Source organism: Dendronephthya gigantea, unplaced genomic scaffold (assembly GCF_004324835.1).
Source record: "Dendronephthya gigantea isolate DGI-Jeju-01 unplaced genomic scaffold, DenGig_1.0 000026F, whole genome shotgun sequence".
Classification (NCBI taxonomy): Eukaryota; Metazoa; Cnidaria; class Anthozoa; order Malacalcyonacea; family Nephtheidae; genus Dendronephthya; species Dendronephthya gigantea.
Window position 1 is genome coordinate 874,413 of NW_021163036.1, and position 24,429 is coordinate 898,841.

The following is a 24,429-nucleotide window of genomic DNA, read 5'->3' on the forward strand; positions in this document are numbered from 1 at the left end:
CTCTTATCTACCATGTAAGACAGTGGGAAAGTGTTAGAGAAATCGAAATCTTGTTATTCTTGTGAGATTTTGACATATTTCGTGAAATCTGAGCGCGGTTTCATGGCAATGTCTGGTCCAGGTATTCGTAACACTGTAGGTCAGTGGATAACGTTACTGTTTAGCGCATCCAGGATTTCGAGTTTCGACACACGTGTCTTGTATCAACTTCATTGATTTGGGTCCTAAAAATCGCACAAATATGAGCAAAAATAAGAGAAAACGGCGATTGAAGGAGGAGGATTTTAAGAAGAAGAAGCTTAAAGTGGGAAAGAAACTGCCAATGCCGGATAATGTGACCAGAACGAGTTTTAAGGCGAAAAACATCAACATTTCTCAACAGGTATGCAGAATGTAAGATGGTGTAGTATTGTAGTTTTAATATTTTATTAATATCTTCATGTTTTGCTGTTAATCTACATCTCATCGTATTTGGCTGTAGCGTCTATTATAAAAATGTAAGTCATCACGCACACAGGAATATTATAATTATTACAAAATGATTTATATAATCGAGAATTTATATTTATCGTTGTGTTGATTTAAAAAACCGTCTATAATCACCCACAAATAATTATTCAGTATACTCCCTGAAGTTATCAAGTGTGATATTTAAACATTGGTGCTGGTCCTAACCACCTCTTTTTTAAACTGGTGGCCACACAAAAATGATAGGCCATGCATGGTTCAGTTCTTATGAGGGGTGATTCCACACACTCCAAGTTTTCATTATATGCCGTTACGGTAATAAATGTTTTTTGCCATAGAATCTCAACAATGATGGTGTACAGAGTGACACTAATTTCAAAGGACAAAAGCTAAAAGATCTGCTCAACTTGTGTTCTCATTACAACACCCAAGCCAGGGAGGATGCTTTGCTTGGCCTCAAGGACCTATTTCAGAAACACCCTGGGATCTTGAAAAGCAATCTAAATGCTGTGTTACAACGGATTCTAAGCTTGACGACAGACATTGAGAGTTCAGTCCGAAAATCATTTTTAGCAATAATCTCACTGGTCTTCAAGACACTGTCTGAGACGGAAATTTTGCCATTTTTCTCAAATGTCATGGCCTACCTTTGTTCCGCAATGACGCATCTTAACGAGAGCATCCGCTTGGACTCACTGAAATTCCTTGACCTTTGCCTCGAACATTTTCCACAGTTGGTCAAAGCAAATCCAAAGAATATAATAATGAATTTTATTAATGTAATATCAGTGGAGAAGTCTAGTGTGGCAAAAAAAAGTTCAATTCCTGTGAAGATTGAGCTCAAGGCCAAGGTTACATCACAAAAAGCACAATTGGAAGTGCTAAGTAGATTAAACCATCTACTTTGTATAATTTTTGGCAATCCTACAAAGGCAAGCAATGGTGATTGCATCCAAAGCACAAACAACCAAGGTAGCGAAAAACTTGATGACATTAACCTTGGCATTGCTAAGGACACAAGTCAAGTCACTCTTAGTAATGTAAACCCAGTTCTCATCTCAAATTTTTCAATGAAGAAAACCTCATCCAATTTTCAATCTTGGACAATGGATGAGAAATGGTTGACAGAGCTTATTTCCTGTCTCTCACCAGTTTTGTTCGAATACTGGGTGGAATGTTGTCCAGCAGAGTTTACCATGAATTTGATTCCAGTAACAAGGTCCTCTGTCCCTCTGAAAATAATGAAAGAAGTCCTGGAAATCTTTGTAACATTTGTTGAAAGTTTGAAGAGTATCTTGGATCAAAGTCGATTCCATGAGTTTTTGGGTAGTGATTTGTTTTCGCACTTTAACAGCCACTTTATGAAGGTGTTCCCACTTAGCTTTACCCTGCAGCAATCTGGCAGAAAATCAAAGGTTGACTTTGGCAAAAGCATAACAGATGTTGAGCTCAATATTCTAATTGCTCGCTTGTTGTCCTTTCACATTCCTCAGATTAAATTGGATGTAAAGAGTCTTCCCAAATGGGCCTCAGCAGTCCTTGCCTATCTCTATGAGATACTGGCTTCAAAGTCAGTCACAAAGCAGCAGTCCAAATTATCAGCAAGCGATATCAAATCACTTTCTGAGCTTGCCCAAATGTTCTTGCTGAATTTGCCGGAACGTTTTGAGAATGAAAAAGTCTGTCTACTTGAGAGCATGTTTCAATTGTACGAGAGTTGCCGTGTGTCATCAAGTGCCAAAATGCTCTTGTTGGAATTCCTAGCAGAGGTCATGGCTGGGACAAGAAACCAAACAGAATCTATGAAAGCCATACTCGATGAATGGCTAAAGTCGTTACTAAAAATTGTGAATATGGAAATTAGTGAAGATATGAAGTACATACTATTTTCTGTTTGCAAAACTGGAATCTTACAAGGATTTCCACATCTCACAAATGCTATGGTTGAAGCATCTCCTGTAATTTTTAATGTTGAGAACTTCTCAAAGTTGACTGCCCAAGTTCAAAAGCTTGTTATTGAGATTTTATATCATATTGGAACAATTCCATCTCAAGAACTATTTAAAACTCTGGCCAGGTTATGTGCATCCAACTGCATGTCATTACAAGTTTTCAAGTATCTCTTGTTTGTTGTACATCAATTGGTTCATTCAACACAAAATGACTCTTTGGTATCAGATCTAAGCGACTATCTAAGCTTTATATTGTCAATTGCAATTGGTCATACTCAAGAAAAGCTTGAGCATATTCAATCACTTGGAAAAGGACAGCCTAATTGCTATAATTATAAAGAAATCAACGGGTCGTATACAGTTATTGCTCAGTTTGAAGGAGAGGATGGTAGTCCTCAAGTTACACAGGAAAGATGGAAACATGTTACGATTGTGATTGAACTTATTTGGAAATTTGTAGCTCAGTCTGATTACTCTACGAAATTCCTCAATGTGCTTGAATCTCCACTATGTATGCTGTTTCAGAAGTATCAGACTTTGCCTTTAGAAGTGGTTTATCGTCTACTTTATCTCGTCAAGATCCTTGTGCGTTTGTCAGAAGGAGAAACAGATTGTAACAAACTTTTAACATTCATTTCAACATGGTGTGCAGTATTATGGCATTTTTCCCTGAACATTTTGAATGAGTTTGGAACGGTGCCATTCATTCACGATGTAACTAACTCCCTAAAAACTGTAACTATTGAGCTATGTAAGTCTGAAAGCATCCTCAAGCAGATGCTAGGTTTGTTTATTCCATCTACAATGCCTGGTCATAATCCTCAGTTGGCTTCTCAGGTCCTAACAGATGTACTTAAAGAAGCCAGGGGGAACTTGATGGAAGTACACATGTCCACGCTTGAAGATTTATATAAAAACCTTGAGGGGGCATTGACGATAGATCAGCTGAACAGTCAAGTGTTCGCAGACTTCAAGTATCAATATCAAATTTCTACAAGATGTTTTATGGTATGTGATTAAATGTGTGCTAAACACCAATTGTGTTATGCATTTTAAGTCATACATAGTGTTGGTATTGAAATAATTTGACCTGATGAGTATTTAGCAAATGAAAACCCATCGACAGTATGTAAATTTAACAGGTCCTGGATAAATAAAATAGTTTGTTTAAAGAAAATGTTCAACTTATTGATTATTGGTTACTGAGTATTGTCAAGTTACAATAAAAAACATGAAAAGCAAGCTAAACATATTCTGTATTTGTTATCTTATTTCTGCCTTTTTTCTGCGATAAAAAAATTTTACACAGAAAGTTTACACATATATTTATAATATAACATTTATAGTACGCGCGTGCTGATTGGTCGAGAAGCGTGTTTCTATAACTGTATAGAAACACGGGAATTTTCCCGCCGCACTTGACAAGCGAAGCGATGTAATGAGAATTTGTAATTGAATCGATTTTTAAAATCTTTTTATTGAGTTATATTATAAAAGAAATAGAAAACATTTTTTCCTCTGTTTCTATACAGTTATAGAAACACTTGTGGGAGTTTGGGAGAACTCGAAATAACGTGGAAAAACTCGCCCTACGGGCTCGTTTTCCCACTGATTATTTCTCGTTCTCCCAAACTCCCACGCGTGTTTCTATAACTGTATAGAAACACGGAAAATGTTTTCTATTTCTTAAATGTGACTAATAATATATGGACATACTTTTAGTTTCCTCTAAATGGATGACCTGAGGTCTTTTACATTGACTCACAATGACTATTTACAGTATAAATAAATTATTTATTGATTTTCTATGTAATATACTACACAAGTAATTTATTGTCTCATAACCTAATAAACCTACTTATAATATTAGAGACATAATATTTTGTTGGATTACCACCACATATTGTGAGCCTCTCCTTCATAAATACTTGGCATCAATCCTGTAAATAAAATAAAATAAATATATAATTATACTCACGTAAAAGATAGAATAACTGTATGTGACATATTGCATGATCAGCTATGCTTTACCTAAACGTGTGGGTACCATTGTTACAGTATTTTTCCCAAACAGTTTCTTCTCATATTCGATTAGTTGTGTCCAAAAGCCATTGTTTGGTCTGATGAATCGTCTCTTCGATTTCACCAGTGAGTGAGCTTCAGTAAGGCTGAGATTTTGATATTTCATTAAATATGCGATGACAAGAGATGATGACCTGTGGCAAACCAGCAGGTGATTATCAGGTTAAGTCTTTGAATATTCTATTCTTCAACTTGTGTGGTGTTTTATCTACATAATTACTTGTAAATTCATTGGTAATTTTCTACCTGCTGACACCTGCAACACAGTGCACAAAAACCTTTTGACCATGTTTGCGCTTGTCCTCTGTTGGTATAAAAGACGAAAATCTATGGTTTATTTGAATAATTCAAATATAATGGTTCTGTCATGAAATTGGTTGAAGATTTCATAAAAGAAAGGCCTGCATGTGAAACTCACCGATGAGATCGGAAACTTTGTCAAAGTATTTTTCAATCCTAGCACCTGGTGCATCATCTACTTTCACTTTGTAATTTTCAACCCCATGAGAATTGTAATCTGGCATTTCCATTGTGGCTGCAAAATGTATAAAGAATATCATTGCAGTAGTTCAATCTGGGTGACAAGGAATTAATGGTAAACCTGATACACATACTATCTCTTACTGTCTAAGCCCCTTTTTACATGGAGGGAGTTAGACAAGGCTAAACAAGGTAAAAAGCGCATTGGATCAAAGGCGTAACCTGATTAGTCTTTCATCATATGCAGTTTTCACCTCGGCTTGCCTAGCCATGTAAATAGGCCCTAACACCAACAGTTCCTTCCCTCCTATTCATGCAATAATCATAGAGGGCTGCAATTTTAAAGTTTCATGGATTTTGAAAACAATAGAAGCAAACCCAGTGGAGCATTCTGACCCCATGAACATGCTCCAAACTCTAGTAAACTTTGTGGAAAGCCTATTCAATCAATCAAACACTAGTCATCTGTGAATTTGACTTAGAATCATCTGTTGTTGCTCGAATGGTAGTCATTTTATGCTGGTAAACATTTATCTTCGTAAATAATCACCGTTAATAATTAAGTTTATGCCATTATCCAGAAGAAAATCTTTCTTAACGCCAGCTATTCCACCCAGATACAGAAAATCTGTGACTGCATTTACACGATCCATCGAAATTTCAGAGTTAAAGAGTGCTGCGTATCTCTGGTAGTACTGTTACCGTATTTTGTTTTGGAATAAAAGTATTAAAACTCCAAATTCCATAAATTAATTATTAACCAATTATCTGTCAAAATATTTGCATTTTGTATAGTGTTTCCACTATCACACAACGCTTTTCAGAGCAGTATGACCTGTGACCATTCTGTGTCCAGCGTTCCAAGTTCTAAAACAAACTCGTTTACAGCTTATATTTGAAGGTGATGGTATATTTTTGATTATCCATAATTATGCACAAAAGTTACAACAGAAATACTGCATTTGATTTCCATTTTCCAATAAAGTCTGACTCTACCATCCTGAATTTTAAAGCTCGTTAATTTTTCATGGATTCCACTAAATATATTTCTTGCAGTCGGCAATATATCTGCACGAGATTAAAGTATTTCACTCCACAATAGCACAGTGGTTAGTGGTAATCAATTATGGGCTGACTTTTTCCGTAAATTTATTCCATGAGCGGAAACACATTCTTGTTCCCAGGCTATTTTGTCCGCGGTGATTTTCTTGAGCCAGCAGTGTCACCGGCTGACCACCATCCAAGATGCATTGCGTGAAAATTATCTTTCCTTTGGTTCTTGCAAAAAATAGGTAAAGATACAATTTCATTTGTTGAATAGAATCCCGCTAGTTTACTACAATCCTTTCGTTTTTACGACAAATACCACTAAACCTGGGTCATTTAATTAATACTTGACCAATCTCTCGCCATATTTTTGCGATTTGACTCAGCAAATGGGGAAAAAATCGCGCACCATTTTGTCATGTGTGGAAGTTGATCATTCCATTTTTTTTATGTGTTTGTGTTGCAGCGAAAATGGTGAGCCCTGTGGAAAAATTAAATATAGTCAAAAAGAGACGAAAGAAGTTCATACGCCATCAATCTGACCGGTTTATGCGCGTAGATGTGAGTGTATTCAATATTTATATTGTAGTATAAACTATAAACATTAAAACCTATCGCCTCTCAATGCATGTGATGGTACCTACATCAGTATTTCACTCATACCATGATGATGGTACTCATAAGTGAGTTAGTACTGTCTGTTATACCCTTCTATCTACTGTGTCATGCTCTGATCTTATGGTAATATTGCATATGGCATCATTTGTGAAGTCTATTCCAAATGTATGTCAATATCAGATTATCTTAGACATGAGAGTACTGATATATTATTAGAAGGCAGAGCAAACTGCATTTACAAGAAGATGTGTTGAAGGCCACTTTTTTAATGTCTGTTGATACATGTTTTCTTGTATACAATGCTACAAACTTGCATTTATTTCTTTATTGGGTTGTACAAACCACATGCTTTAAATCCAGCCAGTGTGGAAAGTTTGTGTCTCACAACTGAGATATCGGATGCGCAATTTTGATGTCTTGTATATTCACTAGTAATTTTTTGAAATCTCAGTTGCGCAGTTTGCATACTGTCCAGTCGAGAAATCAAATTAGTTATTCACAAAACCATAAAATTTGTAATAAAAGTAGGTTTCACCACAACTTTCTTGCATTTGGCTGTCATCATATATATGGGGGTTAGCAATAATAAAGGAGCAAATTTCTAAAGAGAGGGGATGCATAATATACCTTATTTCCTTGGTTAAGTTAAAAGCTATGACAGTATGATATATTTCTACCCAAGTTATATTGTCTACCCAACTATATCGCTTTGTTCTCTCATAGAAAAGCTGGCGCAAACCTAAAGGAATTGACAACTGTGTCCGAAGACGATTCCGAGGACAACGTCTTATGCCCAGCATTGGGTATGGCTCAAACAAGAAAACCAGACACATGCTGCCTGACGGTTTCAGGAAATTTGTCGTGCATAATGTTGCAGTAAGTACTGCTGTTTCATTTCACTTTGTGCACCTGAGCCTCGTTGAAAAAAAAATGGAGTGAAATTGCTGAATACAATGTGAAAGCCATTCTTGCCTAGGATTTTGTTACATTTACTCACATTTTTGGCAAATTCACATCCTTCCCTAAAGCACCATGTTGTCTAGTATAGTCACAACAATGGCCGTTGAAGGGAAGAAAAACAATGCAACGCCTTCGGGTGAAGTGAGTGAGGAACATTCCTGTGACATTCATCTTCAATCTGGCTTGCTACAATTGAAAACTATATTAAAAACACAAACAAAACTAATTGAATGATTTTTATGTGACCATAAATGTCTAATAAACTCAATCACTGTGAGCCTGTTAAGTTTCCATTGCCTGTTTGACTAAGGCTGTGAGTAAAAGTCTGCTTCCAACCTTTCTCCTAGGAACTTGAAGTGCTGCTGATGTCCAACCGTCGTTTTGCGGCTGAGATTGCACACAATGTATCGAGCAGAAAGCGTAAGCAGATTGTTGAACGGGCCCAGCAACTCGCAATCAAAGTTACAAACTTTAACGCCAAGTTGAGAAGCGAGGAGAATGAGTGATGAATAGTTTAACAATAAATTTTCCCACTTGGATTCCTCCGTGAGTTTTTGATGTGTGATCTTTTCTTTTGTGTGATCTTTTCTTTTGTGTGTCAAGATCAGGGATGGATTGACTGGGAATATGGAAATGTGTACCCCCTTAGCCTAGTCCTGGGGGTTTAAAGAGGGGTTTAAATTTGGTTATAATTAAATATGGGGGGGCTACGTACGAATGTCAGCACCAAATGGTAAGTATTCTGGTGTATTTAGAAGGCTTTCTGGCAATCTAGGTACCGCCTTGACATTTTTTGAATCAATTTTTAAACAACGTAACTGCATGTACCCCACAACTAGGCAACTGGTCTGCATCAACTCAAAACAAGCCCCAGTTGCATACCACCCTGGATCCATCCCTGGTCAAGATATGTGTGGAGGGAAATACTCTCCCTCAGGAGAAAATTAGTATTTCGACAGAAATGCAATAACCAATTCCTGCTAATGTTCTTATATAACATGGCTTGTCATATGTGGATCCTGGAAAAACCGCATCTGAACCAGGTTCGAATAAGGGAAAATTTCTGCCACTCAATGTATTACAAAATTATTCAATTCTTAAAAATATATATGGCAAACATGGGTAGAAAAGCCTGGTTTGCGATGTTGGGCTTAAGCTCGGAGGTCAAGCTTTTGGAAAAAACAAAGTTGATATTTTTACCCTCTCCTGGAAGATTGCCAGCTCAAATGTAATCTTTGAGAATGGAAATTGGAGTGGAAATATTTTTTGGAATTGTTTGCTTATTTTCAGGCAGTTATCTACACTTAACCTATATCTCATCTATATTATCCTAATCTATCCTGGTATTTCACTAAATATGTCAAATAATTCATGATATGCCAAAAAAATGCGCTTGAGCTTATCAAAACAAAGTTACGTCATTACTTGGCTTGCTATTATCTATAACAGGTCCATCGTGTAGAGCAAATACATACTTAAAAAAATTGAGTAAAAATGGTCATTTCTTTGCAATTTGCTTTTAATTGAAGCGTTGTATCCTGGCGGTTTATTGCAGAACAATAACACGTATTGTTCGGATATTAATATAGAGGTCAGTCTCAAAGAAAAGCCGCGCCAATCAATGCACGAATAAGCTTCACCCGTCGCAAATCAGGTATGATTTATGTTTTCACGGGACTATGTGAATATAAATATATATATATATATAGAGAGATCAGTGACGTCGTGAGCCAATCAGAGCACTGAATCCTGAGTGCCGAGATTAAGGCAAGTGCTTTAAAAAATGGACTTTGCACATAAGTCGCGAAGAAGGTTTATTCGCTTTTTTTTTGCAAATCAACACCGCTCGACCTGTTCAGCTAATTACAGTACTGTGACTGTGTGATGTTGACTTTGTTTATTGGACAGGACGCCGCTTGTTAAACCAACTCAGTTCATTGTTGGTGCATAAAAAAATTGAAATATCGTGTGTTATTTGATTCTCTACCAGAAAGCATACAATGCCGTAGTAACGGTCAAGTTCACGTTAACAATGACTGTAAACAAAACGACTGTTGTCAAGGACACATTTCCAATCCTTACAAAGCGAGCAACAGCCTTCTCCGAGCGGCAAGCGGTGCAAACGTTCTCGATGCCGAATAAATATTGACAAGTGAATCAGAAAGTTTAACATGCATTTGTTAGTTGAGCTTACTCTGCGTGGTCCTTAAGTACTGTTTAACTGACAAACAAAGTATGTTTAAACTTAGGTATTCGGAAGGATTATCTAGAAAGCCCACGCAGCTTAACCAAAGATTATACTTTCTGCCCAATTAATTTGCAAAGTGTTGAGGTAAAATTATTTTGGAAAAGAAAATGCTCTTGGAGCTTCTTTACGTTGCAGAGTCTCAAATTGTTTATGCCCCTAGCTAGGAATGTCGTGACGCAAATGCTTGGCTGTGGTTTAATTCTTATGAGTGTCTTGGATGTGTTTCAAGTACCAGAACATAATTTAGGAGGCCAGACCTTAGCGTTTAAGAGGTCCAAAGACCAAATACAGGTATTCCTTCAATGCTTCCATCCGCAAACGCTTTTAAAATACAGTTAAATGGAGTAAAAGCGAAAAAAATATTCAAGAATTTGACAAACATCTAATGGGTATCTTAACTTGACACCACTTAGTTGCCCACGTCGAATTTAGCCGTGCATAATGAAAGAGCAGGACCGGATTTACTGATAAAACTATCTACTCTTCAGAAAACCTGAAAGATTCTATCTTAATTTATTGCATTACTCGAGTTTTGAAATGAAATTCACGACTATACATCTTACTCGTTATTGTTCTATTTGTATTCACATGTATTGCGCCCTGTTTGTCTATTTCGCCTTTGTATGGATGTCTGACCATAGGTCCGACTGGTCTGACGCAAACCCATTAGCTACATTGTCCGATAATCCCACCAAAGATCCTATCCCAATTTTACGGTCGACAATACCCCGTCAATATCCGTCTGGTTCGTTGTTAATACTGCAGTCTAGCTTTGACTACGCTACACTATTTAGCATTTATATTTTAGTATTACCTCTAGCTACGTCAACACCAATCTCCTTTCAAGATCCTATTTTAAAAACGGTAGAAAACCATTCCTTTTTCCATTTTCTTGCCATGAAGGTGCAGAGATTGCAAAACCCTTTCAAACTATCTTCGTTTCATCATACACGATTATGTGAAGTATGAAAAATATTCTAACAGACGTAACTAAATTTGATCTAACTTCTGTGACCACTTCACGTTCTTATAAAAAAGCGTCATCTTTACTGATTTCAGAGATTATCAATTCGACCATTTACCGCAATGCCAATGACGATGCTTTTCTAAACTTTACAAATTGAGCTCAATGCTGAATCATCATCCATTCCAGGTTGTTGTTGGTTTGTCTATATAAAAGTATTTCCTTTCATGCCTTTCCAGACGTCTCAAGCCATCTCAACAACTCGGCTCTCTTGCACTCTTGTTTATCAAAAGTATCGTTCTCCCTCGATATATGCTCTTCCAACAGCCTCTTATTACTTGAAGTATTGAATTTCGCAAACTCATTTGGACATGCAGGAGCCTTTGTAATTTTAATGTCCGGCCTTATAAGGTTTTTACCTTTGCTAAGTCGGTAGATGTTGATTTCAGCTGGTGAAATCACAGTCGGCCTTTCTGTTGAACGTCTATTATTTGCTGCCAAACATGGCGAAGAATTTGGCCGTTTTTCTCCTGCTTTCAATCTTTTAGCAACAGATGTTACACCATTTAAGTCGTTCTTGATTAAGCCGGGTAATTCATACGGCGTTTCATGACAACATTCGCTTCTAGTTCGAGGTCTTGACGCCATCGCTTCGATATCAGGTACCAGGAGCCTGGGTAGACGAACTGTGTCCGATAGTATGTGGTTCGTAGGCAAAGGTGGAAATAAATTCTGCCTGTTTTCTCTTGTCATCATTTTGGAATGTTCGCGGGAACTTAACGCGTGCGTGTGTGCCTGTGTGTAATGACCGGTCCGGCTGAGCTATGTTATATATGAGGTCATTTGTTGCGTATGACGGTATCATGTTTCGTAGAAGTTGTGGTCACGTGATGACGTCAAGAAGATTGAGAACGGATTGACGTAGTCAGCAAAGACGACAAAAACAAACAATCTCATATGAAAGATTGCTACCAACGTCTACGCCGCTGTTGGTGATTTGGTGCTGTTTGATTTGGTGAAAATCGTGACTTTAAAAATAATGTTAGGACCACTTGATAGTTGATACGTGCATCAGTGGGGTATGCCTGCAAGCTAAGCTTATGAGTACGCGTGGGATAACCCAAGCGGTAGCTCACGTTTACAGTTTTTGCTGCCGAATGTTTGTGTGTGTAAAAAAATCCCATCGTGTTTAAATTTCTTGTCTACGCGTGAGTGAGGCATTAAGAATATGGCTCTGCAATGGATAAATTCTGAAGTCAATAAAAATACTGCTTTTATCAAGTGGGCGAATACTCCCAAGATAAGTATTTCTATTTTTTAGCCTGCGATGTGAATCTAGCAAAAAGCTTTCTTCTGCGGCAAAGGTATAGAGCTAAGATAAATGCCACAACGCATGGTCATTATCTCAGCTTTATATTACTATTAGCCCCACGTCTACGGCAGGATTCATGAAACTAAACATACTAAATGGGGATAAAAAATTTTCACGACCACGCGTTTGTGAATTTTCCATAAAAAAACCTTTCGCAAAGGTGTGGGCTACGAGCTTAGCTATATCATGCATGCCATGGTGATAAGCTCACTGTCAAGAGCTCACCATCCGTGCATGCTGCCGGCTTACGTATTTATTTAGCCACCTTAAGATAAACGACAAGACGCAAACGGTAAGTCGAATCGAGAGGAGAAAAGGCAACTCCATAATGGTTTTTCGGCAAAACTAGCTCGATGTTCAAAGGCAGATTGCTATTCCGTGTATGAAGTACCACTCAAAATCAACTGAGAAACGTCACGATGAAGTGACCATCAAGAGATTTATTTATTTATTTAGCTTCGCCTATAATTACACAATCAACAACACATACACACAACCATTTCTGCATGTCCTGCCCCAAAACGTGCAAACGTCAGACTTTTGTCAATGTCTCAGTGGTGGAAAACCAAAAAATATGCACTCTTGACCGCTATCCTCGGACGGTTTAATTACAATTGATATCCGAATAACGTGAATTTTATGAGTTGAAAAATACGAAAAATTGCTCAGAACTTGTGGGATGCAGCAGTATGACCAGCCTCCACGTTTTAAGGTTGGACAGAAGGGTGACAGCAACAACAACACCAGCAACAAGGTGACAGCAACAAAAGGCGGGGACACCACAACAGCTTAAAACCAATTACAATTATTATTAGATCGTTGAAGTGATCCATTTACGTGACCAGAATCACAGGGCAACACAATCACGGCTAACTCGTTTTCTAAGAACTTGCATCAACATGATTTTTACGCGTCAAATGAACACGCTTCATACACCTGTCTTTCAAAAGGAGAATATTATACTGATTATCCGAATAACTTTATTGACATTGTTATAACAAGAAAACTGATCAACAACTACAATGGCTATTTCAATAAAACTTTTTCCCATTCCAGTGCGTATGACGACCAAGATTCATTAGCTTGGAAGTAGGTTTCTGGAAAAAATGTTTTTCACGTAGAGCTCTGTAAACCCTGTTTAGCTAAAAAAACTGCCTTGCCGAAAAAGGCATGTCTGACTGCGTGCATTTATCCGTAGGATGAATATACCCCCCCCCCCACCGCTCCCCCTCCGCCCGCTGAAGACACCTATGTGTGTCGTTAGGTTTGTATCAATATTAAGTATAGTGTGAGATATGTTCCACTGTAGTCCATATCTTTCTATTCAGCCCTTGGAAAAACGTTTGATTCAAAGCAATCGTCCCCCCTCATCATCATCTACCCCCACGCGACCATACGCGTCCTCTAAATTCCCCTTTGGTCAGGTGTTCCCGAATGGTTGGTCATTCCCGTGATGTTCGCCGACGCAACACGCCAACCAAATATGGGAAAAAGCAGTTTCTTAAAAGCCATTCTGAAGGATGAGTCCAGCCAGGCGTAGAATAATGGGTTGACCATGGATCCTGTCGCAACTAGCAGAGTCGATAAGCTGTCCAGCCAAAGCGGTATATCGTAATCTACGAATGCCGCAGTAAAGTTTACGGCGACGAAAGGCATCCAACAGCCTAGGAAGCCACCGATGATGGCGAATATCGTTAGAGCTGCTTTGTTCTCGTGTTTGATTCGTTTAAGATTGCTACGATATTGTTGCGGCCGTTCCGCGCTCATCTCTGCGCTTTGAGTGCTGGGTTCTGCCGAGTGTATACCCTGAAGTATGGAAAAATATATTAGATGGAAAGTGCAAGAGTTGATCAACATAGTTTTCTAATGTTGGAACAGCAACAAAACGGCATGAACTAAATTATCTTTCCCGAGGATTTCACGGCAGAAAAAATGTCTCCAACAAAGGGATGGCCGGCCAGGAGACATCTTTTCCTGGGGATGGCAGACCAGGAGACATTGTTTCCAAGCCACGTCTCCCAAGATTCGGCAGGCCAGGAGACATATATCTTGTCCCAACTATCTTTTTGAGAAATGCAACTCAGGGAATTGTTCCAACTAATAGTGGCAGGCAAGAAGATATTGTTTTCTAAGCCGTATCATGTCTACTTGAAAAAGACAAGGTAACTCTGGATATCAATTATGAAAAACATAGCTACCAAAATTACCTTCCTTTTTATAAACAGAATATGCCATTTCTTGCCACATACCTCAAACCACGTTCAGTATAGCATTGACTATACCATGAATATATCATATACCATACCGTACTATGTATTCTACAACAGTATATACAACATATAATCCTGAGCCAGGTTGCAAAGACAGTTTTACACCCCAAATATACTTACACTATTTTCTGCCAAAGTGATCTCAGGTTTGAGATGATTATTGGCGACAGTCAACGCTTTTATTTGTCTTTTTTGTCTCCTCGCTTCTTTAAAGATATAATAATAGGAGAAAGCAATCACACCAAAACCAATATTAAACCATATTCCAAGAAAAATGAAGATCCCGAAATCCTTTCTGTAGTTTATGAAGCAAAATCCTTTCTGCGGGTAAAAAATGTATGTCCCCCATCCTGACAACGGCACGACAGCCACGAGGGCAGCAAAAATCCATTTTCCTGCGATTAAAATTTTGATTCTGTCTGACGTCATCCAAATGTGGTACCTGAAAGGCGTTACTATGGCAACGTAGCGGTCAAAACTGACCAGAGTTAAGGTTATCAATGATGTCATAACAAGCGTCACTCCAATGTAACCGTTGATAAGGCACAACGGCGAATCCCACTCTTGTAATTCGAGTAAAGTTGTGACAAAGTTCACGGGACACGAGAGTAACGAAAAAGCCAAATCACAACAGGCTAGACTTGTGATAAGTCTGACCGCATACCTGGACCGTAACGCTCTGGTCTTTATCACCGCTATTATTGTTAATACATTTCCAAATACAGAGCAGAATATTATAACGGGACATAAAATTGTTATTGAAAGCGATGTGGGCATTATGGTTTCTGTCCTGAAGTGCGAACTTCTTGTCAAACTCGACTACGACGGTGCTCTAATTTCCAATGTCTTCAGGTCCCTTGATATCTGGTAAAATTTAAAACCTTCTGCTGTCAGCGATCCTTGTAACTACTATGCATTGAAATCGATTTCTTTTTCCAAAAATCTTAGATCAAAGCACTTGATAATTGTGTAATTTCCAAGAAAAACTTCAATGTTTTGAAGAACTTTGTACTGAAATTAATCCTTGTATATATCTTGAACGTTTAGGCAACGATTGAGAACCATAGAGCTTTAGCTTATTTCTTTTGCAAATTTACTCCAAGAACCGTCATGGAAGTATGCCAATATGCTATCCAAGCTAGTTTTCTCAGAAAACTTTAGCTGATACCAAAAATTCTTGAGGATTAATCAATCGTGTAATGCCTTCTGGTAAACTGAAATGGTTCCTTGTGAACTCTGCCACAGTGGAGATGATTTAGATGCGGTGTAAAACGACCAAAAACCTTGTCCTGATAAAATCTTTCATCTATAAAATAGATTGACTGTCATTTTATTGGTAAACAATACAAAAACAGCGAGAGAAATCTCTCCTAATTTATCCTGTGTTCATTTTTCTGGTTTAATTAAGCGATCACGTTTCATGTGCATGTCAAGTTCAATGTTTCTTTCAAGAGTAGCTACGTAAACAAATTTCGTACGCTTTCATTCATGTAATTGCTTTAAAGGAAACAGGTATTTCGACCGGAATAAATGGTGTGATAACTGCTGCACCTGCCTTTATGACATGCGCCGGGAAAATTGAATAGTTTTTTTGTCTGTCCTATTTCCTCGTCTTTGAAACGTGCAACAAAAACGTACAGGATAAGTTGATTTGTTAAATTGGCTCGATTTATATGCAGATATCCCGGTTGTACATCTGCTTTGGAAAGCGAATTACCGGCTTATTTCGGCCCATCCTGCAAAATACATAAAGCCGCGTTTACGACAAGTTAATTTTTCTGCATATTCCAAATAGCGCCGCCTATAGCCATGTTGTTTATGTATAAAGTGTGCGTTTCCAACACGATTACAAAACCAAAAGTTTCTATAGGAATGGATGCAGTTTCGAACCATTCCCCCTTTAAACAAAATTGAAAATTTATCAGCTGGAATTAAAAGTATCCCTTAAGTAGATATTTAATTTTCTAAATAATAGTAAGGCTTTTTCGCGCGTAATACGTAGGCTATACAATTTATGAAAATTGGTCTACTTATTGCATATGATATGAGAACAATACCAAATATATTATACCAAATACGATACAGTTGATGAATTCGTCATTTTGTGCCTCTTCAATATGACACTCGAAATTCAACAGCTTTTTCAGCAAACAATAAGCCATATATTTAAGTTGCGTATGCAATCTTATTAAACGAATTACTGATTATCATGCATACATAATCTTATTAAGATGGCACCGATAAGTTTTGTTCAAGTACAGACGTATAACCACTGGCCGAGGAATAACTGTATAAAATATTAAGAAATAAAGCCCAAATTTGAAAAATGCAAAGAGGAGGAACTACTTTTAAGATGGATAGGTTTAATCAAACTACATACAAGCAATCTAAGGCGATTTATAGAAAACCACTATATTTGATCCAAAGCGCTATCGTGCTTTCGTTCAACGCAACAGGTCCCTATATAGACCCTAGCCTGGCTGGGGCCAGTTCTACGAAAGCTGCCCGTTGTTCTGTATAACCTGAGTTAAACCATAGTATTCCAGAATAAGAAATCTCTAAATATTGCATGAATACAAATTTGTGCACGGTTTTAATTCTTCCGTTTTTCTTAAATTTTTAGTATTTTTATTGGACTGTCGCTATCTCGGTAGATTACAGGTGAATGGAAGAGCTAGCCAATGGCAATGCTATATTCGAATCGCGAAATTGGATCTCAACAAAGGCAGCAATTGTAAGTATATAGACGTTTTGTTAACCTTATATGGGCAGTTAAAATGTCCATAAAAACGTTGCCTTGTATGGAAGTGAAAACAGCAATTAACATCGTACCTTCCACCTGCATCAATATATATCAGTGTTTAATTTTTTCATGAATATGCGCTTCAAAGAGTAAACAATTTGTCATTTACTCAATTTGGACTGTGGTTATAGGTTTTTGCATTTTTAAGCGCTTTTGTTTCCGTCAATATATATCTACACATGCATATAATAGTGCTTATGATTGAAATGGAGGAATAACTTTATATATTATTTATACACGCAGTGGATGATTTGAACTGATGTGTTTTTACCAGGTGACCATTGCATAGTTCCGTGTATATAGCGTGTTTTTTTGCCAAAACCCGTCAGTCGAAACTCGCCAATTATATCCGGTTCAAACTTACTTTCAATTTTATAATATTATTCAAATTAAATTTTGTGCCGAAAACTTCCCTTCCCAGACGCTGAAGTTCAGTTCTAACTCATGAATTGATGTTACTAAAATATGAAGTATTTTCACATTGTAATCATGTGTACAAATTGATTGAGAATCACGAAGAATTGCCGTGAAATCGATCGAGACAGGCTGTGTGTTAGCCGCTCTCATGGTGAACTGCAAGCGATCGATTTACTGTCATGCCCTAGCAATTGTTGATGTATAAATTGCCCCAGATTTTATGCAACAAAGACATATTGCCTTTTCTTGACAAATTTAACTGTCTAAGAGGAAGATATAGGTCATCTGGTATATTCTCATGCACTTTTAAACTCGCAAAGTTTGTAACAAATTTATATAGCAGAGTTTGTAATAAATTTATATAGCTATACTGTATTCAACCAAATCGAAGTAAAAAAGCATCCCGCTATGTATAATGGCCCTATATACTCTGCAGATCTGTCGGAACATAAATATAAGATTATAGTTATTTACACTATGTTGTAAACGAACAAGCCTATGCCATATACTACTAGTTGAGTTCAACACGATTCACTATCATCAAAGACTGAATTTTGCGAAGTAATTTGTTATAAGCCTAAGTTATTTCACGGGGTCGTGCGTGTCTTTTTACTGAATTTGACGTACCCCGACGGCGAAGAAAAAAATGGGCACATAATTACTTGAGTCACTTTGACCAATATATATCTCTGTAGTCATGCCATGCTGACTGATTTACTGACTGTCTAGAATATACGATAAAATTTTAATGTCTGGGCAAGAATATAATCTATTGCCACCGTATAGAAAGAGACATCTTGGATCTATGCTGTTTGTATTGCAAGATAGTTTCTAAATTACGCACTTGCGATGTTAGGGAAAACTAGATTTTAATTTTTAGCCCATCGATATTAGCACATTTTTCAGAACCATTTTAGAACGATATACATGCGTATCTTCCAGAACTTCTATACTTCATAAAATCTCTGCCTTAAAATCACCAATAGTCATAATATTTAATTTTATTTTTAATGCCATATAATGCACATGCTTGCAAGATACGAACATGTTAGTACATATAGTACACTTTGAATCGCCTATATATACGCGTTATTACGCCATTGATGCGCTGTAACGTCAAACAAATATGCTTTTAATCAAACATGACTTAAGATTTTTAAATAACTAATATCTAAAAGCTGTACGCATGGGAAGCCGTTTGGTTTAAAGCGATATAATATGATATATACCTGATAACGTGATCATGAAAACCATATCTCATAACACATCAATTGTTATATAGTCTTTTTGGCCAAACGCAATTATCAAAACTCTGTATAACAGTGAGGGGTAAAATGAATTTGAAATGCAGCTGCAAAATTTCGACTTAAAACGAAATTATACTGAGCTTTCTTTCATATTAAGATATTATGAACTTGAAATAAAATGCGTTTATTGTCGATACGTATTACTGTTATTTTTCACCCCCAGCCTATCAAGATATCCTCTCTACTGCGTGACCAGATTTTTTGTGGTACAATGCTCTTTTTTATTTCAATAATAGCTTGAATTTTCGGCTTATTCAAAATGTAATTGACAAGTTTATGCAATACAAATTGAACCTGCAGAACTTTCGTTTATGTTAACTTACCGGCTTCAGATCAGTTAAATATTTATGTGCATGGATTTTAACAGGCAGATTAAACGGTTTCAATTGCTTTAGCATCGCAGTTTTCCTCCAAAAAAGCCAAATCGCGTTTTTCTTTTGCGTGTATTTCTATTTTCTTTGAGTATAATTGTTGCCGGGATACTTGCTAATGACGCTTTGAGCTTCGCTTATATATATATAGACGTGTTGCAATTATGTAGCGATGTTTAATTAGAACGGCGGGAGTTATGTAATTAGAGAATTTCACATGCTTTATGCATATATAAATGCACGTATAATATATCCCGTTCTAAAATTTACAATATCTGTGTTTTTCCATCGATAAATAAAGCAACAAACGGTCGGCCTATATTGGTCTTAAGACGTAGCTATTGTCTTGAGAAAGTAGCTAATGGATGTGCGTAGTTTGTGATTTAGTCACTACCTTGAATTATTTCTACACGAATTATTTTCTAGAGAAAGGCCGGATTAACCGTATATGTGTAATTTGTTTTCTTTTCAAATCATAATTCATTTTAAAAAACTGCATTCGTTTTAACCATATTCAGCACATATATTAGCGCCGTCACCCGCTAGGTCATTCGCTATGTATTGGGCATTCTATACACTTCTGTCTACACAGCTGAGCATTAAAAATGCAAAACTATTTTTGCATTCACGAGAAGCGATATTGAACATTTCAAGTTATTACCTGCAATAAAAACCCTGCGTGTATTTTTTCTCGTCTTTCACAGTGCAACTCGATTCTGATTGCCATGACGCGAAAACGTAGAGTTTGACACTGATTGCATGTAAGTATTTTACAATACAAAACTTTCCAAAGAAATTTAATGGAAATCGAATTCAATCCTGACAAAGTTTACATTTACAGAAGCTGGAAGTCAACATGCATCACGGAAACCTATTTTTAAACAGCTATATACATGTAGCTATAATTATACTGATGCAAAACTACGTGAGCTCATGTATTTGCCTGCATGAGTGCATGTGGCTATGAATACAGATAAATTTGTATTCCTTTGTCCTTCCAATGTCCTGTATATAACCCCTGCATGTGTTTATTGTCTTTTACTGTTGCTTTCACATTTTCAGCGGCATGGACGCTTTAAATTATTCATTGCCCGCTGAGTTCAAAATTTACTATCGCAAGCAAGTCCGCCGGGTCAGAATTTGCATGGTCAGTCTAGCTTCACTATACATTTGTCTCGACAAAAGATGCATATGTGACGCTAAAAAATTGGCTGAAATTCTTTTTAATTGTGCAAATCAATGAGACGATTTGCAGCTTTTCTTTCGTAAATCAATGGTAAATAATGAATGATAAATTCATTCTTAAAGCCGGATTGATATTTTACAGATGTCTTAGCTGTTAGCCTTTAATGTCTGTGAAATTAAAAGGGGTTTAAAAAGGGGGTTGTTCTTCACTCGGCGGTTCTGTGTTTTCGGACAAAGAGCCCGATAAGTGAAGCTATATAACATTTGTTCTCATGAGCAGCAATTACAAAAAAAATTGCGCTTGAAAGATCTTAAATACCGTGCAAATATCGCCACCGACTTACTGTCACCGAGTTATATATAATTATCAAGTAGCTATACTCATACTTTGTCACATTTTCCAAATCCATCAGAATCACGCCTTGAATTAAGTCTGTCAAGAAATCTATCATTTTCTGCCATTTAATTATTATGTGGCCACTTTTCTGCATGTAATAGGATGACATAGCTACAGCTATAGTATAATAACAAAGCCAACTTTGTGGCATGTAATTATATAACTTTCTTTCATATTCATGTAGCTATACTTATAAATTATAGACAACTTAGACTACAGGAGTGCGAGTTTCCACAAAGCAATTTTCATTTAAACAACAATAACATCCACATTGATTCAATGTTATCGGTTAGGCGAAAGGCGTTCACCTGCCCGGCGATATTCTCAGATGCTTAAACATTCACCGAAAAGTTTCTCGATTTTCCGGTATAAAAAAGCATAAACTATATCCTGAATATCATCCCCACATGCAGAGATTAAAGGGAATAAACCCTCGCATATATATTTATATACTAATCGGAGATTACGTAACTCTGAAAATTTAGTATATGCGATAATATCCTTTTTTCAATCCGAAGACAGAATCACTTACCCACACAAGACCGTTCAAATTCTCTTTTTGAAGTATTCTTTCAACAGTTTAGATTCAGTTAAATTTGGTTTGAATAATATATTTTGTAATGTTAAATATATGAGTTGCTCCACAAACATTGACTAATTGTTTTAGAAGATGGGATTGCTTGAATTTCGTAAAATAATCAGCTGTCCTGATAAAGGACGCTCATTTACATAGTTCGAGAGAAGTGTAATGCTCGACTATATAATTGCAACGCACGCCGGTTGGCCGAAATTATCATCAGTCGGATAGATTAAATTGTTAAACGAAATACAAAACACTTGCAATTATAACACACGTCTGATAAGGAAAATTGAATCAATTTAAATAAACATGGCTCAAGGGGTCAAATCGGCCTTATTCTATATGAACTACACTTGGCTTACCTATAGCTTGCAATCCCATATAGCTTCTGCATGCTAATGCATATAAGTGATAAAACCATTTGTTATATGGACAGTAGTGTTATATTGAAGACTAATAAAAGCACTCGTAGAACTCATGTCTTAATCACTTCCGGGGAACGGTGCGAATATTTTCCGTATGTCACGTTTCTAGGAGTAAAATAACGAATTTCAAACTTTTCCCGCCATTTTCATTGTTGTTAATTGTTGTGAAAATACAAATGGTCTTTGGTTCGTATATGTAAAACAAAATTAGCGTTGGAAGTACAAACGAAAACACTTAAAAGGTATCTTTAATAAGTAAAATTTATTCTAATTTTACGTTTTTTTACGCTATAATATTCCCTTTTATATTGGTCGTTCACGGCTTATTTATTTACTTGTCGTCTTCACGTGTATTTTTGTCACTCTGAATTCAGTCCATATAACAAACACGGCGGTTTGAATATAAGAATTTTATCTTCTCGTAGTGAAAACAAAATTTTACTCGCTGCACTCTTTCGTAAAATATTACATTACTTTCACTCGAAGACATAGATATAAAATTTATATTTTCATGTTGGAATATATATAACCCCTCTTTCTATATAGCTACACACATTGCGGAGTATATTCAAAATAGAAAGAAAAGTTAACGAAAACCCGCCTTAATTCAGCATGATGCGCGCAACAGCATGACAATGCGATTATAAAAATTTGGTAATTTCATTATCTATAGTCGAGGATAAGATAAGAAGTTGTTGTGACAAAAACGAATTATGAAATATCAAAGTCTAAATTATCCCAATCTCACATGATGTACTTCAACCCACATTATCCTAGAACCACCTGCGCGAAATCGGAGATAGATAAATAACGGTAGCAAAAAAAGTCTCACAAGTCGAATTCGGTTGTGGAAACGTCAGCAAGTATTTTAGACCAAAATCTTTTTTGCTTGGGTATGATATTACAAAAATATATCTATCTTAGGCCCCCATGATAGTCATATTCTGAAAAATTTTTAGTTAGTTATCAGTCAGAGTATCCTTTCCAACATATCAATAGCTGTGGCAAAGAATGTCATTTATTGTGCGTACATTCAATTATACAGCTTGATACGTTAAAACAAAACGCTTTAAACAACTAGAAAGTGTGTTGGATACACTTGTATCCGACTTACATGGAAACGGAGCCTTTTATTCAACAGAAATGTATCACTGCTAGAAAAATATTATCTATTAATGCCTGAAAATTGTTTCTGCATCATTCATCACGAGATAAATAATACGAACCGTTATATATCTGTACCTTGAACTGATGAAATAGTTCCTATAAAGGGACGATGATGATACAAGTGAATCTTTAATACTGTCCAACCTTTGGGAAATGCTGAACGATGTGAAATAGCGTCTTTTCCAAACCGCCACAATTATTGCTCATTTATTTTTGTCTCAAAGTAAAACACAAAACCGCCCACAGCACGTTTGCATGCTTTAAGCTTCAATTCTTTAATCAAGTCATCAGCATAACGCTCCAAAATAGGCTTGCACGACTGGCAAAACAATTTTTAATTTTAGTTAATAATTTATTACTTTGGTTTTAATAAAACCTTGTTTGAATTTCTCATCAGTTTGAAGCAAATATATCTCCTTTATTATTCCATCGCAGCAAGACATAACTCTTGTAGTAGAATTTAGCTCAAATTTATTAGCAAAAAAATTGGAAATTTATTTCATCAATATATAATGCTTACTATTCATTATGTTACTGGCAAGGGAGATTTTTTTTAACTCAGGCGGGAATTTTTCCAACAGTGATGATGTTCAAACTAGGAATTAAACTCATTGATTCAAGTATACTCAGTAATATTTTTCATCTTCCATACAGTAATTTATTTCTTTTTTTCTCTTGCGGTAAATCCAGGCTTATACGATATATTCACAGTGATTAAACTCGATTTTGATTTAAAAGAAAAATTGGCTTTGAGGTAATATTAAGTAAACATGCATGAATTGTTGTGGTACTTGGTACTTGTCGGTAGATGCGGTCGAATCATTCTCGATCTCCACTAATGATCAATTTCTGACCAATCTTCAATCTTGTGTATACATAAATGTTTCACCGAGCATCTTGACCCATACCAGTGTCACAGACCAATGTATAATGAATTTAATTTTGTGGGGGGCGGTTATATAAGAACGTAGTTAAATTTTAACTATATAGTTAGTGACAGAATTACGCAATCAAATCCGCACATATTTTTTAGTTAATTAGCTGCGTTTTAACTATGCAATAATCAATAATTTAACCTTCCCTAGAAATGGCATCCATAAAAATGTAGTAAAGGTCAAAACGATTGGCGTACGCGCCTGACTGACAACAAAGTACAATTGTTGTATATACTATATTGACAAACGAAATTATACGAGTAATTTGATATCACAAAGTACTACAACTTGAACACCAATCTCGGCTAGAAGATCTCGATATGCATGAGGATGTTTAGATCGCCCATTGCGACGGATTTACGTCGTCTGAAACTGTTTATA

General features: G+C 36.5%; 4 protein-coding genes across 6 annotated transcripts; 2 read left to right on the forward strand and 2 right to left on the reverse strand.

The window, feature by feature from the left end:
• The first annotated feature begins 136 nt into the window (after positions 1-136).
• Positions 137-3,702, forward strand: LOC114523075 (testis-expressed protein 10-like). The gene is made up of 2 exons (XM_028543903.1): positions 137-382; positions 807-3,702. Exons 1-2 carry the CDS (start codon positions 242-244, stop codon positions 3,438-3,440), a joined length of 2,775 nt encoding a protein of 924 aa, XP_028399704.1. The 5' UTR covers positions 137-241; the 3' UTR covers positions 3,441-3,702.
• Positions 3,703-4,043: 341 nt separating this feature from the next.
• On the reverse strand, positions 4,044-6,113 carry LOC114523186 (dual specificity protein phosphatase 14-like). The gene is made up of 5 exons (XM_028544050.1): positions 5,533-6,113; positions 4,921-5,037; positions 4,749-4,806; positions 4,452-4,636; positions 4,044-4,360 (listed from the first exon to the last, which is right to left on the reverse strand). The coding sequence occupies exons 1-5, from the start codon at positions 5,633-5,635 to the stop codon at positions 4,311-4,313; spliced, it is 513 nt and encodes a 170-aa protein (XP_028399851.1). The 5' UTR covers positions 5,636-6,113; the 3' UTR covers positions 4,044-4,310.
• A 102-nt stretch (positions 6,114-6,215) lies between these two features.
• LOC114523187 (60S ribosomal protein L32-like) lies at positions 6,216-8,157 on the forward strand. Its single transcript, XM_028544051.1, has 4 exons — positions 6,216-6,274; positions 6,496-6,590; positions 7,371-7,523; positions 7,955-8,157. Exons 2-4 carry the CDS (start codon positions 6,501-6,503, stop codon positions 8,111-8,113), a joined length of 402 nt encoding a protein of 133 aa, XP_028399852.1. The 5' UTR covers positions 6,216-6,274; positions 6,496-6,500; the 3' UTR covers positions 8,114-8,157.
• Positions 8,158-13,452: 5,295 nt separating this feature from the next.
• On the reverse strand, positions 13,453-23,244 carry LOC114523072 (octopamine receptor 1-like). Of its 3 annotated transcripts, none has more exons than XM_028543901.1 (3): positions 23,189-23,244; positions 14,582-15,767; positions 13,453-13,997 (listed from the first exon to the last, which is right to left on the reverse strand). In XM_028543901.1, exons 2-3 carry the CDS (start codon positions 15,236-15,238, stop codon positions 13,596-13,598), a joined length of 1,059 nt encoding a protein of 352 aa, XP_028399702.1. In that variant the 5' UTR covers positions 15,239-15,767; positions 23,189-23,244; the 3' UTR covers positions 13,453-13,595. The 3 variants fall into 3 exon arrangements, with proteins under 3 accessions (XP_028399702.1, XP_028399700.1, XP_028399701.1); XM_028543899.1 differs by lacking the exon at positions 23,189-23,244 and adding an exon at positions 21,474-21,610; XM_028543900.1 differs by lacking the exon at positions 23,189-23,244 and adding an exon at positions 19,312-19,448.
• Between the last annotated feature and the right edge of the window lie 1,185 nt (positions 23,245-24,429).

Bases quoted from the DNA above. Each gene is read 5' to 3' on its own strand.
- LOC114523075 (XM_028543903.1), top strand. From the start codon at position 242: ATGAGCAAAAATAAGAGAAAACGGCGATTGAAGGAGGAGGATTTTAAG. The intron at 383-806 runs GTATGCAGAATG...TTTTTGCCATAG, and splicing joins ACATCAACATTTCTCAACAG to AATCTCAACAATGATGGTGT.
- LOC114523186 (XM_028544050.1), bottom strand. From the start codon at position 5,635: ATGGATCGTGTAAATGCAGTCACAGATTTTCTGTATCTGGGTGGAATA. The intron at 4,637-4,748 runs GTAGAAAATTAC...GGTTTGCCACAG, and splicing joins TGTGTTGCAGGTGTCAGCAG to GTCATCATCTCTTGTCATCG. The intron at 4,361-4,451 runs GTAAAGCATAGC...TTTTATTTACAG, and splicing joins AATGGTACCCACACGTTTAG to GATTGATGCCAAGTATTTAT.
- LOC114523187 (XM_028544051.1), top strand. From the start codon at position 6,501: ATGGTGAGCCCTGTGGAAAAATTAAATATAGTCAAAAAGAGACGAAAG. The intron at 6,591-7,370 runs GTGAGTGTATTC...GTTCTCTCATAG, and splicing joins ACCGGTTTATGCGCGTAGAT to AAAAGCTGGCGCAAACCTAA. The intron at 7,524-7,954 runs GTAAGTACTGCT...CCTTTCTCCTAG, and splicing joins TTGTCGTGCATAATGTTGCA to GAACTTGAAGTGCTGCTGAT.
- LOC114523072 (XM_028543901.1), bottom strand. From the start codon at position 15,238: ATGCCCACATCGCTTTCAATAACAATTTTATGTCCCGTTATAATATTC. The intron at 13,998-14,581 runs GTAAGTATATTT...TCCATACTTCAG, and splicing joins TCACTTTGGCAGAAAATAGT to GGTATACACTCGGCAGAACC.